Raw genomic sequence first — 16,648 nt, forward strand, 5'->3', positions numbered from 1 at the left:
TGAAATTAGGAGCTGCACATCGCACACCGTCATGGAGAGAATGGAGGATGTGAGAAGGGTCACAGAAGGGGCTCAGTTCTGCTGAGTGTTCCGCCAGAAAACATCGTTTCACTTCCGCAAGAAAATTTTCATTTCTGATTCAGTTTCCGAAATTCCATTTTCATTTTTTTCCTCTCTGTTTCCTTTTTGTGAAATGGAAATATTCCGTGCCATTTTCAGCTCTAGTGGTAATATCTTTTTTGCGGAACGGAGAGATTCCACCTTATTTTCACCACTAGCAGTAGTTATCTAATCTTAGGCTTGCAGAGCCTTCTTATTCTGTCGACGCAAAGCATTTGCATTTTTTTTGCAGGAAAAAAATTCGCCAAACATGTCCACTAACAGTTTGATTATGAATCTGATTTTGGAAGGAACCAGCCCGTAAGTCGTAATTAAGCGTGCAACGGCAGCCGCAGACCTTCCTTGGTTCACAATTTCGGGCGGCTACGTACAGTCAGAATGAGCTGTACGTACATGATCTTGCCACCGACATCATCTCCTACGTAGATGGAGCATCACATAGACGGATAGACCTGACGGCCAAACCCCAATTGGCAAGTACTAGCTCTGACAATTAGGTTAAGTTGAGTTAAATTGGTTAAATTGACACTTCAATTATAGACGACAGTTAAGACAGAAGCCACCCCGTGGTTTGTTGGGCTATAAAGCACGCGTACGTGCAATCTCCAAATCTCTCATCACTTCCATACCGCCTTGATCCAAGCAACTAAGCCACTAGCTAGCTATAGGAAGGAGCACGCAACAGACAGTCTTCACTGAGCAAGAAGATACCAATTCATGGCGAACCTTCGGTTAGCCTTACTCGCCGCCGCCGCGCTCCTCCTCTCGCCGGCGTTTGCCGCAGCCCAGCTGAGGACGGATTACTATGCCACCATCTGCCCCAACCTGGAGGCCATTGTCCGGGGCTCAGTGAAGTACTCCATGGGCCAGTCCCCCATCTCCGCTCCCGCCGCGCTCAGGCTCTTCTTCCACGACTGCGCCGTCAGGGTACGCCCACGCAGGCAGAAACTTCTCTTGGCTCTTGCCAATTGCCATGGATGCATTTATGATCAGTGCATTACTGACACGCTAGCTCTTGCTGTTTCGTATCGTTGTGCTTAATTGTGATGCAGGGCTGCGACGCGTCGATCATGATCGTGAACTCGAACGGCGACGACGAGTGGCGGCACCCCGACGACCAGTCGCTGAAGCAGGAGGGGTTCCAGACGATCCTGGACGCCAAGGCCGCCGTCGACAGCGACCCGCAGTGCCGTCACAAGGTGTCCTGCGCCGACATACTCGCCCTCGCCGCACGGGAATCCGTCAGCCAGGTAACCATGATACTCCTACAAATTGATGAGCCACAGTACAGAAATGTTGCATTGCATTGATCATCTTCAGTGCGGCTAATTGCAGAGCGGAGGGCCGAGCTACCCAGTGGAGCTAGGCAGGTACGACGGGAAAATCTCCACGAAGAACAGCGTCGTGCTGCCGCACGCCGACTTCAACCTCGACCAGCTCAACGGCTTCTTCTCCGGATTGGGCCTCTCCCAGACCGACATGATCGCTCTATCAGGTAACTGAACCAAAACTCCAGGCTTTTCCCTTCTCCATCATCGCACGCGCGCCGACTTCAATTCTCCTGCACTTCATTTGCTAGCTCTTTCCCATATCGCAATACTACACGTACGCTACTACGCCGACTTTAAATCTTTTAAGTTTGACACTTTGACTGTCTCGCACTCACGAATCACGATGGCTTACGCGTGAATCTAACATCAATCCACTCAAATTGGAGCAGGCGGGCACACGATGGGCGCGGCGGACTGCAGCTTCTTCCAGTACAGGATCGGCACGGACCCGAGCATGGACCCAAACTTCGCGGCGCAGCTGGGCGGCACCTGCGTCAACAGCCAGAGCTTCGCGTTCCTGGACGGGTCCACGCCGGTCAAGTTCGACAACGCCTACTACAAGAACCTGCAGGCCGGCAGGGGCCTGCTGGGCTCTGACCAGGTGCTGCACGCCGACGTCAGGTCCAGGGGCACCGTCGACTACTACGCCTACGACCAGGGCACCTTCTTCTACGACTTCGCCAACGCCATGACCAGGCTCGGCAGGGTCGGGGTCAAGACGGCCGCCGACGGCGAGATTCGCCGCGACTGCAGGTTCCCCAACTAGTTCAGCTCGCCCTATATATATGGACCGGCCGGGGCGCGCTGGCGGGGCACATGTTGATAGGTCTACTTAATTATTGCATGCTCCCACTGTTGCTAGCCCATGGCGTCATGGCGACTGTAACTCTGTAATAGTAATAAGCTCGATCATGCATATGCTTGCATATTGCTCTGATTCATGCATGGCCGAGAATAACATGCAGATCTGTTGTACAAGTACTTGCGTGGCAAATATGAGCCCGGTTCCAGCAGAAAAGAGTAAATTATCCTGTCGTGGCCAGATTGGCGCGCCAAAAATCAGCCGTATGTCCTAACTTCATCAAACATCGATCAAATGAGGATTGTACATCTCTGCACTTGCTCTAATCGGTTATGGAAATATTCTTGCTCTTTTTTTGGAACAGAGCAAGGACTATGCACACTGCACAGAGCACCATCACGCAGATTCGGTCTGCACACTGCACTGTCATCGTGCACATTAGTACATTTACTCGAAGTTGCTATGCTAAGCGACCAGTGTGTCGCTTCAGTAAAAGATCAGGCGCCCCACTCCTTTTGAGTTTTGACCACGAGTACGACATCTCTCAATCACGCATGGTCTGAAATAAATAAATAAACATCACACGATCGCTAGCCAGAAGATTAGTTAGTTAAAGTATGTTCCGGACTGATCACGCGTTAACTAACCGTTCCCATTCGGTACGTAACAGCACGATCGGCGTGATCGACCATGTTCTGAAGATTGCACGCTCGCACGTTTTTTAAATTTGTTTTTCCAATCATCCTCAGGGCCCACTTTGAAACATCACAATTCCCCATCAATCTGAGGGAGGTTTTATTGTATTCTCTCTTTTTTTTGACGGGGAGGCTTTTATTGTACTATTCTAGAACCGGAATTTTCGGTGTAGTTTCCAAACCTTGCGTGACATTATGCTAATGAATTCGCACGGCTTGCAAGTCATGGCTGCGATCAGTTGTGTTCGTTGCACGATTGCACGAATGGTCACTTGCGTGTTTCTCTAACAGAACTCGTTGATGTCAGTGAGTCAACTTTGGCATGCTGGCATACTAATCCAATAAGACAGACGGATAATACTCGGTATATATTTTTAGACCGATAATTTAATAATTATCTGCAGAGGTGAAATGAATTTTCGTGCATCTTTTTTTTAGGCGGTCTTAGATTTGGCCCTGAAATTCTAAAAAAGGTGGGTCAATGCAGCAGTAGCTACTTCGGTCCATGGGCCGCTTTAAACTAAGTGCAGCCCAGTAATACGAGCTACGACCAGCCCTTTCTTTTCTGAAGCCTGATCCAGTCCGTCCATGCGTTCGGCTTGAAGAGATTGTATGGGCCCAAATGTAGCTCGCGATGTTTGTTTTTCCCCAACAGAAACACGCCACCAGCAAATTTCCGTAAACTTTCGCTCAAAAAAAAAGCAAATTTCCGCAAACTAAACGGAAACACAATTTTACCCAAAATAAATTCCTTTCCGAAACTGGAGTAGGAGGTAGAATACTTTTCCTATTCCTAAACGGTCACATAAAACTGTTAGCTTAATCTTGATCTTTGTATCCGCATGTTGTTTTCTTGTTCTGCATGTAGTTAGGAAGAGCTCGTTCTGGGCTGAGCAGCAATACCGGCAACTCGCCCACTCCATTCAGTCCCTGTTCAACCTCAAGACGGTGTCCATTGAAAAGCTTACGGGGCGCTTCTTGGCTGTAGAGGAACTCGACATGGATGAAGACAATGGTGAGCAGCACGGTGGGACTCGCCTTCTCCTCACAGAAAAGGAGTGGACCGAGAGGATGAAGAAGAATCGCAAGAACAACAAGAAGAAGATGCGATGCTTCAACTGCCAAGAACTTGGCCACTTCGCTTGGGAGTGTCCAGAGAAGAAGAAGGACCAAGCCCATGAGAAGAAGAAGGCACAAGAAGAAGAGGAGAAGGCACTGCTCGCTGGTTACCGACATCGACGAGCCAGCTCTTCTCTGAAGCTTTGAGAAGATTAGATGATCAAGATTAGGGGGGAAATGGTTAGCTTAATCTTGATCTTTGTATCTGCATGTTGTTTTCTTGTTCTGCATGTAGTTAGGAAGAGCTCGTTTCTGGGCTGAGCAGCAATAAAAACTTCATTGACTGTTTTTCATTACAACAAACACAACCGATAAAGTGGCATGCCACATGCATGTTTTTTTTTTTACTAAAACTGTGCAATTGTGTATTCAAGATCTTTTGCTTCCTGAGGTTCATATATTTCATACACCAGGACTAAATTTCATTGGGGTAGTATTTTTTCCAGCCAAAAAAAAGGTTGTAAACTCAGTCTATAGTTTACGAGGACTACAGACTGAGAGTTTACAACCTTTTTCATTAAAGGAACCTGAAATTAACGTGTAGAAGGTCGACCGTCGATGGTGTTCAGCCCAACCGAGAAAGACGTTTCGTAGGTAAAAAGGCAGGGAACATATATAGGATGGCAAAGCACAGATTATACCACTATAAGACCGATCGACATGCCGAATTTTCCATGTGTCCAGCGGCCAAGCCGATCGAGACAAGCTAGTGCGGACTGCGGAGTACGTACTTTCTTCCATTGACACGACACAGCTAGCGGATACCGATCGAAACAATCCTGGAGGACCGGCCGATTCTGTCCCAAATCAGCACCCGAATGCACCCTAAAATCTTGTGCAATCCATGGTCGCTAAACTTGCTCCCGCCGGGGTAATATAGGAGTAGTATCTCGCTGTGCTGTTGTGTGATCGCAGCTTGTGCCATGCATGGTCCCGGGCCCAGCACACACCTGGCTGGCTGGCAAACGCGGAACATTCCCTGGTCCAGGCGCAACGCCGATACACGGGGTGGGGGTGCCGACCGAGGCTCAGCCTGCCGTACGTGGCGCGGCGAGTTCGATCGGAGTTCCCGGCCGGCCCAGACAGGGGTTGGACGCGCCTCGTGCATTGACGTCTCTGGGAGTACTCTGGGACCAGACCCCGGCCGCGCCCCGCGCGCGCGGGCACGAGCCGCATGTTCGCTGCGACATTATTCGGGCCCAAACCAGCCATTTTGTTGCCAGGGGGAACATTACATTACAGTGGGTGGTGTTTCTGAAAGAGAAGTTGTATAGCACGTTTATCTGTCTCGTTTTGCAACCCCGCAGACGGCAGTGCAGGTGCAGCCTGCCGTCCGTCTGCCGATCGGAGATCACGTTCGCCCATCCATCTATGTTTGTCAGAGCAATAAGGGTGTTTTGCAGAGGAGCTAGCTCGCTGTTTCGTGTGTAGCAGGGCGCGCTCTGCTCTACCAAAGCCTGGACTTCACCTGTTAACTCACGTCGTGAACGACAATATGCTTCAACAAGTACACACGCAGAAACTACAAACTGTGCATATACGCAGCAAACGGTACTCCCTTCGTTTCTAATTTTTGTTGAAGTATAAGTGGATTGTCTAGCTTCTTCCATTAGATCGGTCTTTTGGTTGCGTTGGCTAGCGCATGAAGCTCTTTAGTTTCAGTGACACTAAAACAGCGACAAGTATTTAGAAACAAAGGCCGCGACAATTGTTTAGGAACTAAACTAGTACGGTTCTAGGATGTGCTGTTTACTGCATCTGTTTTGGACATGGCCATCGGCGCCGCCTGCTGGCTGTACGGCTGTATACGTAGCGCGCGGGCGGCGTGCGGTTGTGCCGTCGCTTTCCGGCCGGTTCACTCGTCGCCCGCTCGCTATCCGTAGCGCCTCCAAGGCACACAAGCTGGTGATGAGCACGCACGTCCTGCACACTCCTGTGTCCTGTCCGTGTCGTGTCGAAATTAATATTGCCGATGTGGCTACCGCAGCCCCGGCCCGTGCATGCATATCCAACGACGCGCGCGCTAGCCTGGCATTCGGCGCAACTTAAACAGTTCTATGCGTCAATGCGTAGGCCTTCGATATGTCTATCTGTCTAGCCTGTCCATCCGTCCGGTACTGCTTTTCGTTGTCTGCATCTATGGAATTGGAGGAGTAGTTTTGACTTGCGCCGCGCTGGACACGGGAGACGCCGCTAAAGGCGTCGTCTCTGTCGTCCCATTGCTTATCCTCGAAGATATATACTTCCGTTTGCCAGAACTTTGATCTGCATCTGATCATATTGTTCTTCAGACTTTCAGAACCAATTAGTGCATGCCACCCGCACGTGCAAAGCAATATCGATCCGATCATGCGGATGTGCATTACGTCCGGTAGGGGCACGCATTTGGACATGTATATATATGTGTCCGCAGGAGAGGAGTGACGTACACGGATGAATGATCAGGACGGAATTAATGATGAACATGGAAACTCGCATGCATGTCGTTGCGCGCCGACCGTAACATTTGTCTGTTTTGCGCCGCGCAAGGAAACAAGGGTTTGTGCGGCCCCGTGATGCGATGATTGGGTACAAGCTTAGGATTATAGGATAGGCATGCACGGATCGACCCGGCCAGTTCTGTCTGTACATGCATACTGATCGGCAGATGGGCACGTTATACGTACGGGCTTTTTTTTTCGGTTTTGTTATTTCTTGAGTAAATTTCATAAAATTGTGGTTTGGGTTTCACGTAACCATAATGATGCTAATTTGTTTTCACAAAACCATAACATTTACTGCAGGATTTATTAAATAATCCTGAACTTTTAATTTGTGGATTTAACCATGTTTCCGATATGTGTGGCCCTCACACGTAAATGTCTACATGGAAAAAAATACCCGTCAGCAACCCGACTCATCAATCCCTATCCAAACCCCGAGCCTAGAAGAGATCAAGAACAGGTCGAGTAAAAAACCCGTTAAAAGATGACATGGCACTTATATGTGGGCGCATCTAGACTAGTAGATTATGGTTTTGTTTTAGAAGACATGTCTTAGAATGGTGATTCCGTGAGAAAATTAGCGATGTGCTTCATGAAACTGTAGCTGCAAAATGTGTGGTTGTATGAAATTTACTCTTGTTTCTTTATATGATTGAGAAATAACTATTTCTAAATCGCTAAAAATCTTTTGATCTTATTATTAAGATTGGTGCACGATTCTTCATGTAAGTGCAAATAATGAAAAAAAAAATCTTCACTGCATAGTTATGATTATCAACTGTTCTCGGAAAAGGAGGGAGACACAGACACGGGCTTTGAATTTTCATGATCAGGGTGGGGTATAGCAGCATTTTTAGAGAGCTGACTATACACTACACGATTAGCTAACTGTACAGGATAAGATCGTTCTCATCAGCGGCAGAACATCATATATCCGAGGAAGACAGATACGTCCACCAACGACAGCGCTGGGCACCACAAAGTGCGCGATTGAATCCGGCCGCTGCAAAAACGACGTGATCGCGGGCCCAAAAACACAACACCTTACACCGCCTCCAAGGATCGGCCGACGAGTCGACGATGACGAGACGTCGTTGGTCAACTCTCGCGGGCCGGCCGCTGGCTAACTGAATTTCAGCCAGCCGCACGGCGCCATCTGATAAATGGGCATGGATCACTTGGAAACCCGGGGGAGATCGGGCACTTCCGATCGACCTGAATGCCGCAAAATTGCACCGAGCAATCAGAACTTTAATTAATGGTCGCGATCGATCGGCTAGGATTTTAGGCAACACGCATGCCGATCCACGAGGATTAGACGCGCATCAATGCCGGGGAGCTGCGCGCTTCTATGCACACGACCGGCCGGCACCGCTCGCTAGCTTCCTGAATTAATCGCAACGGAAATAAGCATACTATGCACTTTCTGCAGGTCAGTTTTCTCGAAAGAGGCCAGAAATTATGACCGTCGACACGAGCCGAGCCACCGTGTGTATATATCTCTGCTCCCTACAGCTGTCTCTCGCTCCGTGGGGGGAAAAGGCTGATCTTGTAATCATCGTCTAACCTTCTGTGACTGTCGTTAATAATCTTGGTTACCTGCCTTTTTGCCGTCCAAGTTACGTCACTGGTGATTAGATTATACTGCCGCGCTTTCTTAGCAAACATCCGTAAGATAATTGCTCCGCCGTGTGCGTGCCACCCGGATTATTTTTCCCAGCAAATGGTCTGTCTCTCTTTTGTTTGTTCTGGAAGCACGGGAAAGCTAGTGATGTGTCTGCTTTGCGCTGTAACTGTCAAGCTTTGCCATAGCAGTTACCGTTAAAGCGCCGGCTTGTCCTAGTCCTACTGACAGGTCTTCGGAATGTCGACGCACCATACACACATACTCTCATGTAGGTCCTTTTCTGTCTTTTAATCATTCGCCTTGCCACTTACTTCTAGTCGACTTGATGCAGCAGCAATATTTTGTGCCGAGACTCCTTTCGGCACTTTCCTATAGCAAAGTTATACTCGAAGTAGTAATTTATGTCTGACCATCTGGAACCCGGACTGAAAATAAACTAAACATTACAGTACTTGTTGGCTGGAAGAAAGCATATTCCAGAGCAACCTGCAGCGGAATTGCTTTACTTCGTACGGAGTACGAGTATATGTCTAGTCCATACGTGATTCCACGCAGGTGAAGTTTTAGAGAGAAGAATCAGATGTGCCTCGAAGAAGCACGGTTTGTTCCCTGGCCTTCTTAACGGAGATTCATACCGCCCGGCGGCCGGGACAATTTTATCCATGATTCTGTGTCCACCATAGTACCATACCTTACCATACTACACACGACACGCTAGCTTGCACAAGATAAGATACAGTATATTGACGCGAAACGGCAGCAGCTGTACCACGAAGTTGATCAAATTCTAAATTTTTACAGGCCGAAATTAAGCTAGCAGACTGAATACAGGCCGAAATTAAAGCTAGCAGACTGAATGTTTTATGCGTTCCTGCGCAAAGACTCCAGCGGTGTTTTCTTTTACTGCAAAATCGTACTGCATAGTTAGTAGTACTACGTGGTAAAGTAACAAATCTAGGAGTGCGAGGATAACCCACTCGTGTTTGCTAAAGAATGAAAGGTGGCCGCTCTTTAAGCTCCAACCACAAGCCCAAAATTCCAAAGAGGTGATTTCCAAATCAGCTGGACTTGACATGAATCCGATTTTATATACGGTTTTGTTATTTTTAAGACGAGTGAGAAATAACTACTCCCTCCATCCCATACTAAATGACGAAATATTACTTGTATATAGACGCCTTTTGGGTATAGATACATTCACATTTGGGCAAATTTGAGTCACTTAATAGGGATGGAGGGAGTATTTCTAAATCGATCGTAATAATATTCAGATCCAATCGTTGAGCTTTGTGAAATATCTGTGCAAGTATAAAAGATGATTAAATCTTAATCAGATGCTACGATTGTTGTCTGAGAAATAATTATTTCTAAGACGACTAAGAAATAGACACTTCCTTTTGTACAATTCCCCTGTTCTAAAATATAAGACGTACTTCATTTCTTTTGACCGAGGCTCTGACAAAAGAATATCTGGATCAACATGTGACGAAGGTTTTTACAAAAAAATACTTTGACAAAAATGGTCGGGTACAAAAACAGGCAATGAAAATGCTAGGGTTTTCCTCAAGGTGGAAACCATATTACCGATCGTTTTGGGCATGATCAGAGGATTATGTCTTCTTTAATCGTGTCGCTTTACGGAAATATAAATATTTACTTCTACAAAACTTTTTCTTGAAAAAATAGGATGAGACAAAGCTTTTGACTCTTTTAAAAAAACTAGCATGGTGTCCCGCACAATCGCGTGGGAAGCATTTTATACAAATTTACTTCCTAAGTATCACTAATGCAAAACAATCCTTATTTCTCAAATAAAAATTACACAAAACGCTAAAATTGTGATATTTTTATGTGTAATCCTTCTACATTATATTATATCACTATAAAGAATTGCAACTTTGGCCACGGTAGGTATGCGGAAAAAAGTTTTTCAGGGACAACATGCTCTGTTTGACGTGATATTAGAATAATTAACTCAGGTGAAGTTTGGATCAGGAACACGATTGGTCGTTAGGAGGCAGGATCAATCAACCACATTACACCTAGAAAGTAAACTCAACACTTCCCACCACAGCTATAAGTTCAGAAGCATATTATCTTTATGTTGTTTCAGATGGTAGTTCATGATTAAAATTTAGAATGTGAGCTGACTGGTCGTTCAATGCTTGCACGCATCATATAGATTGTTTCATTTGAAATTGTTCACAACCAATTTTGCCTTACAACGGGAAGTCCACCGGAAGTTCCAGTTGCAAGGCGAAAGTTCCGCAAATTCCTCGAAGAGTGACAGAGCCGGAGGTTCGGCCGGAAGTTCCGGTGCTAGGAATCGAAGTTAAAAACAGAGAAAATAGGCATTAACATCTATTAGGAATGAAAAGTTGTCAACATAAAAGTTCTTCGTTTTTTCGATACTAACAATTTTGCTTTTGGAGTCATCGCGATCTGAGCTTGTTTACTACCTCAAAAATGGATCGGATGGTGCAGCCAGATTTTGGACCGAACAAATTTGGGAAGTTCGGACCAAACCTCCCGAATTGGACCCAAATTAGGGTTTTGGACGTGAATCCAAGCCTTTCTCTTGCACTGGAAGTTCAGCCGCCCTTTATATACATGAGGGGTGGTGGCCGATTGTAACAACACCAATCGAACAAACACATCTAATACCTTTCATCTACTTTTATCTCTCTACCCTATGTATCTTTCTTCTCGATCTTCATAGTTCTTCAAGTTGGAGGGCAATAATCCACGAGGCATGAGGGGCGGTCAGGCTGACCTAGGGCAGCCCATAGCCGCCGCGCCACCCTGACGGGGTCCTTCCTAGGCGATCAGGGTTTCGGGTCAAGAAAAGCGCCCGTCGGACTGTCTTGCGTATCACACTTCCGGCGAGCCTCCTACGGCGCGTGCTGCCGCGCATCGCGCTCGGCGTCGAGGGTACACAGTGACGTGTTCGTGTGCGAACAGAAATATCTATGAACCCGAAATTAAAATACAGATCATCGGACAGTTGCTAGTCTTTACGTGAGATTGCTGACCTTACGTGATACATATCACATTCTACACAAAATTAAGTTTACATGATGGTAAATCGATTGTTTGTTGGTAAGCCATGTCTACGTATATTAATAGGTAAGAATTTTACGATAATAATCATAATGTGATACTATAGTTTAATCTACGTGATTATTCTATCTATACTGAGAGTAGAGTTTAGATCGTCAGCTATTTTTTAGATCCTTTTAATGGTATTTAATCAGTAAATGTTTGGCTCGCTAGCCAGACAGTCTTTCGTGCATGCTGTTAATTAGTAACCAAAGTAGGGAGTGAGCCTAGCTCACTTGGTTGCGTGAGTGAATGTATAATCCCACCATCTAGATTGAAGTCCTCACGGGCGAATTTAGGTTCCTATTTATACTGCAGGGGCCTCCATTACAATTTCCTTTCACAAAAAAAAATAGTAACCCGAGTTAAAACTCCGGGTCATGTATTGATATATGGCGACTTATCCAACGCAAACTCTCCTTCAGTGTAAACTTCCAAACTATTATCGTAGTCCATTTGGATTAAGAACACAGGGCTCTGATGAAATTTGGAAATTCCGCCAGCCACTTGAACATACTTTACACATAACACCTTACCATTGAGTTTAAGTGGTTGGTGGGACTTCCACCTTTCATCCAAGCTGTGCGTTTTTTATCCAATGATCTTCAAGAGTAGTTTGCAAGTTTGCACTGGAAGTTTTTTTTACCGGATACGTCACCTTATATATAGTTATTAGTTTTTATATGGACCCTAATAACTTATCCTTGCAAAAATATAGATTATAATAGATGGAGTTGATCTTACTACTTATTGTACTTATGATTCTTGAAAAAACAAAAAAATAAGTTGTGAGGTCGTCACACATTGATCATGTAACAGAGTATGTTACATTTAGCACCATAAAAATATTATCGACTTAACACTAATCGTAGCATATTGGCCTGCTAAAAAAATAATCCTTTCAAAAAAGATAGATTATGATCGATGGAGATGAGCTCAGTACTTATTATTCTTATGATTCATGAAAAAACAGCGAATTGAGAGGTCAAAACATTGTGATCGTCTAACGGAGTATGTTTCATTTAGCGCCATCAATTTGTTTTTGACTTAATACTAACCGTACCATATTGTCCTACTAATAAATTAAACATGCATAAATATAGATTATGATGGATGGAGATGAGCTTGGTACTTAATATTCTCATGATTCGTGAAAAAGAACGGAAAAAAGTCCAGATACCATAACATGTTGATCGTCTAACGGAGTATGTTACATTCAGCATCGTTAAAAATAAATATTTACTTAAGACTAACCCTAGCATAGTTGGCCTAGGCGCGGGGTCTTAAACCAATTTGACGGTTCATGGTAGGCCAACATAACACTAACCGTGGCATATTAGGCATGGATGGGTCTTAAACCAATTTGATTATGCTAGCCCAACAAACATATCCCTTCATTAAATCTTGACCGGCCTTGAGCTATAACATCTGATAAATTCGGAAGATATGGCTCAATGTGGTCCTTTCCCTCGATACCACTCATATTGTTCTTTTAGTATATAATAGATAATAGTTGCGGTATGTTAATTAAGCACGACCAATTCTACCCCCTGTCCGTCATCAACATTCCATGGCGCGTGGTGTCTTCGTAACACAACGATACTTTTGGGAAATGTATTGTGATTCACATGATTAAAAAATCTGGGGATGAGAAAGAACTTACGATGCAATGGCACGCCCTTTTAGTTCTTAAAGGATTAGGAACAGTAGAAATTAACACAAAATAGTTTCTGAAAGGAAATTTTCATTTGCAAAAAAAATTATAGCGTAATAGGTCTAGTCCTACAAATCAAACAATTTTCATAGGGAAAATCCTATGGAATTCTACAAGATTCTTAAGAAAAAAAGAGCTTTGCTGATATGGAAGCCTCACAAATAGCCAGTACTCAATCAATAGAGTATACAATGCATGTGTCCAACCAATCTGATATCGGTGCATCGATCAGGACATGTAGCTTTCCTTGGATCAAACTTCCAGGAGGAAGAGCGGTGTGTCTCCGTACATGCATCAACTGATTAACAACAGAAATGGTGTTGATAGCATCAGGATGTATGTATGACCAGATGTGCTATATATGGGGATGTCCCTGGGCGGAGAGCACTGGAGGAGGGTTAGCCCAAGGCGGCAGAACAAATGACCTTCATGCGCGTCGAGTTAAACTAATATACGCGTGTATGTGTATTGCGGTTGACGGGGGATCGATCCTTGAATCTAAAGCATGGAGGGAAAAGCTGATAGCAATCTAACACGCTGATCAGCAAGGGTCCACGTAACGGACGGCCAGATGTTTTCATAGCTTGTATCCAACGATCAGAATAATTGAGGTGATATGTATCAACGCGGAGGTTCCCCTCAGTACCTCTCATATTGCTTTTAGTATATAATAGAAGAGAAAGAGTAGGAAATCAGAAGGGGACAAATAAGGAAAACGAGAGCTTCTTAACGTGTATCTGACGCTGTATTGTGAGAAACACGCCGTATTTGCTACGGCTAAGTTGTTTTTTTTCGAAAAGGGGGGGCTCCCTGGCCTCTGCATCGAAGCAATGCACACATCCAATTTATTGCAAAGTTAAAACATCTCAGTACAAAATTCACGAATCACACAAAGTGAAGACAAAAATAAGCCAAATAAAACAAAGATCCTGAAGATAATTCCTATGCATCTTGCAATCTAGCAATAGGCCGCCAGCCAGTCAGGTTGGAGATATCCCGAGCGACCGTCTCTAGCCGAGTGCACCCAGAAGCCGAAAGCTCCCGCTTGTCCACAAGGAGGAGGAGGGACCAAAGGCGGATTAGAGCGGTGGCCCTGAAAATAACCTGCAAAAAGTGATCAACTCTAGCCCTGTTAAAAATAATATCATTTCGACAATTTCAAATAGCCCAACAGACAGCAGACACTCCCACCCGAATGTGAGCCTTAGTCTTTTTGTCAATCCCATTTAACCAATTCCCAAACAAATTATACCCCGGTACTCCATAAGTAAGGGAGGGAGTACCGATCAAATCTAGCCATCCGTTGGAAAGGGTACTTTTGACTTTTTTTTGTTATATATTTGGATTAGATCTATTTATCTCCTAATTTTCCGGTTACATGCCGCCGTGTGTCTACCTGAACCCGGATCACGTGTTGGATTAGATCTATTCCTCTCCTAAATTTCCGATCAAGCACCCGCCGCTGTGTGCCTCCCTGATCGCGCACAAATTAAACTGCGTAGCGTTCTCCTCTCTCTCCGTCATATGCACTGACACATCCTGCATGCCTGCGTTCTCATGGTGCCCCAGCCGGTCCTCGTAGCTCGTCAAATCAACCTTTGCACTTCCTTATCCGGCAGCTTTAACTAGCTAGCAATTACTCAAACCTGAGTATAGACGTGCGTGTTCATCACATGGAGGGAGCCCAACGTGGGGATTAATTAGGGTTTACCATGGAACTTTGTACGTGCTCAAACGAGCAAGATTTCCTGATTTTTAATAGTACTATTTTCTCTAATCTATTTCAAACTATATTTGTATTGTTTTGACCACACTAAATTATGCTAGATTACTATTTTACCCTCAACATCAAGGTATTCCTTGGTTTTTTGAGGCAGTACTCCATATCACCTGTAACGGAGTACCACGGAACACTAACCGTTAGATCAGACAAAATAGACGGCTCATATTTATTTCGAGGTACCATAAAAGATATTGGTAGGGGGAAGCAAATTAAAGGCAAAGTAAAATATTGGTAGGGGGAAGCAAAGTAAATAATTCGCCACACAAGTTGGTTATAGGGACAAGTGATGAATAAATGATAAATGAACTCCTCGACATCACAAAAACAACATTTCATACATCCTGTCCAGTTCCTTTTGGCTAGATTATCCTTCGTAAGCAACACTTTTCGGTCAAAAAACCACATAAAAATCTTAACTCTTAGGAGAATTTTTAATTTTCAAAAATAATACCGCGAGAAAACCATAGGGCTATCCATTAAATCTCTGTACATAGATTTAACCGAGAAAACCCATTGGGCTACGGCAAAGTTGTACGCAACAGTGCATTGAGATTCGCAACAGCGTCTTTCACATTTTCAATCAGTAGAGCGAATAAGTTCGCCCAGGATAAAACTGGCCTCGCTGAATTTAGCGATACGCCCGTCTGACACCTCTGATCTCCGGCCCGCTCCTCCTCCGTGCAAAGTTTGTCGTGTACCACAGCATTCGTGTCCCAAACTCCCAACAGGATCTCCTCGCTCAAGCCAGTTTACTCTGACGAAAAAGCCACCACCGTATGATCATTCGCACCTACCCTTGTTAGAGAGCAAGTTTTTTAATACGCTCTTGTCAGCAATCACGGTCGACGCCCTCGGGAGCGTTGGCTGGTTACCACCCGAAAAACACACAAAAAAACGGGCAAATTCAGATGCCTCGTGCACTATAACGGGCAGTATCACCACTCCCATAGTGGAGATCTGTATTAACTTAAGCCCGTAAAATCACACGGGTAGATGAAGGGAATATCATGCGGAAAACAAAAGCAGGAAGAAGAACACGCCGGCCTTTTTGACTCTCTTCTCTGCTCGCCACGCTCTTCTGCTCCCTTTATCGGCACTCCTTCCTCTCGCCCTTCGAATCGCCGCCCGCCGGCCCTTTTGCTTCTTCTCGCGGCGCCCGTGGCCCTTCGTGGCGTATCTAGATTTGCAACCTCTTTATGTAACGTCCTTGATGAAAAAAAGAAGAAGAAGAAGAAATCAGCTGAAACTTCCGTTTCCATCTCGACATGATACAGCTGCTAGCACGCTACGAACCCGGCACATGGGCGGAACGGAGATGTGATATCACATCTCCGTTGGGATCGATCGTTAATTCCCGGTTGCGGCCGGCCAGTACCGGATATCCGGACGAGCTCGTGAACCCTTTTTCTCAAGCGGTAATCTTCTCGTGAGAAGCTTCTGTTTGATTCCTCCCGTCCCGTTTCGCCGTTTCGGTACTGTACTCTTTTAACGAACAAACCTTTTCCAAGCCTATCCATCGCGCCGAAATGCAGCCGTGCCACGTTTGGCGTGCGTAAGGTGCAAAGTACAGCCGCGGAAACAGTGATCAAGTTGTTCGCTGGGAGCTATACTGCTAGTAGTCTGCTACTACCCATGCATAATTTAAATCCAATCACAGGTTTCCAAGAGCAGATGTCTGTACCACATTCGCATTAAATTACGTTTAGTTAAGAGTTTCTGTGTCTCTATAGACGCTTTCCCAACGCGGGCCAGGCAAGCGAGAAGAGGACGCACCGGAGGCTGGAGCACAGCCGGTTGCTAGTTGGCGCTGGCGCTTGTTTAGTGCCGAGCCGGGCAGGGCGCTGTGTAGTCCCCAGGCGGCCCATGCTACTCGTA

General features: G+C 45.4%; 1 protein-coding gene across 1 annotated transcript; it reads left to right on the top strand.

Moving 5' to 3' along the window:
* Positions 1-721: 721 nt before the first annotated feature.
* Positions 722-2,485, top strand: LOC100834474 (peroxidase 45). The gene is made up of 4 exons (XM_003563427.4): positions 722-1,047; positions 1,173-1,370; positions 1,456-1,615; positions 1,841-2,485. The coding sequence occupies exons 1-4, from the start codon at positions 838-840 to the stop codon at positions 2,215-2,217; spliced, it is 945 nt and encodes a 314-aa protein (XP_003563475.1). The 5' UTR covers positions 722-837; the 3' UTR covers positions 2,218-2,485.
* The last annotated feature ends 14,163 nt before the right edge of the window (positions 2,486-16,648 follow it).

This window comes from Brachypodium distachyon, chromosome 1, assembly GCF_000005505.3.
Source record: "Brachypodium distachyon strain Bd21 chromosome 1, Brachypodium_distachyon_v3.0, whole genome shotgun sequence".
NCBI classification, from domain to species: Eukaryota; Viridiplantae; Streptophyta; class Magnoliopsida; order Poales; family Poaceae; genus Brachypodium; species Brachypodium distachyon.

Excerpts from the sequence above, each read along its gene's own strand:
- LOC100834474 (XM_003563427.4), top strand. The coding sequence starts at position 838 with ATGGCGAACCTTCGGTTAGCCTTACTCGCCGCCGCCGCGCTCCTCCTC. Across the intron at positions 1,371-1,455 it reads CACGGGAATCCGTCAGCCAG|AGCGGAGGGCCGAGCTACCC; the intron begins GTAACCATGATA and ends GGCTAATTGCAG. Across the intron at positions 1,616-1,840 it reads CGACATGATCGCTCTATCAG|GCGGGCACACGATGGGCGCG; the intron begins GTAACTGAACCA and ends AAATTGGAGCAG.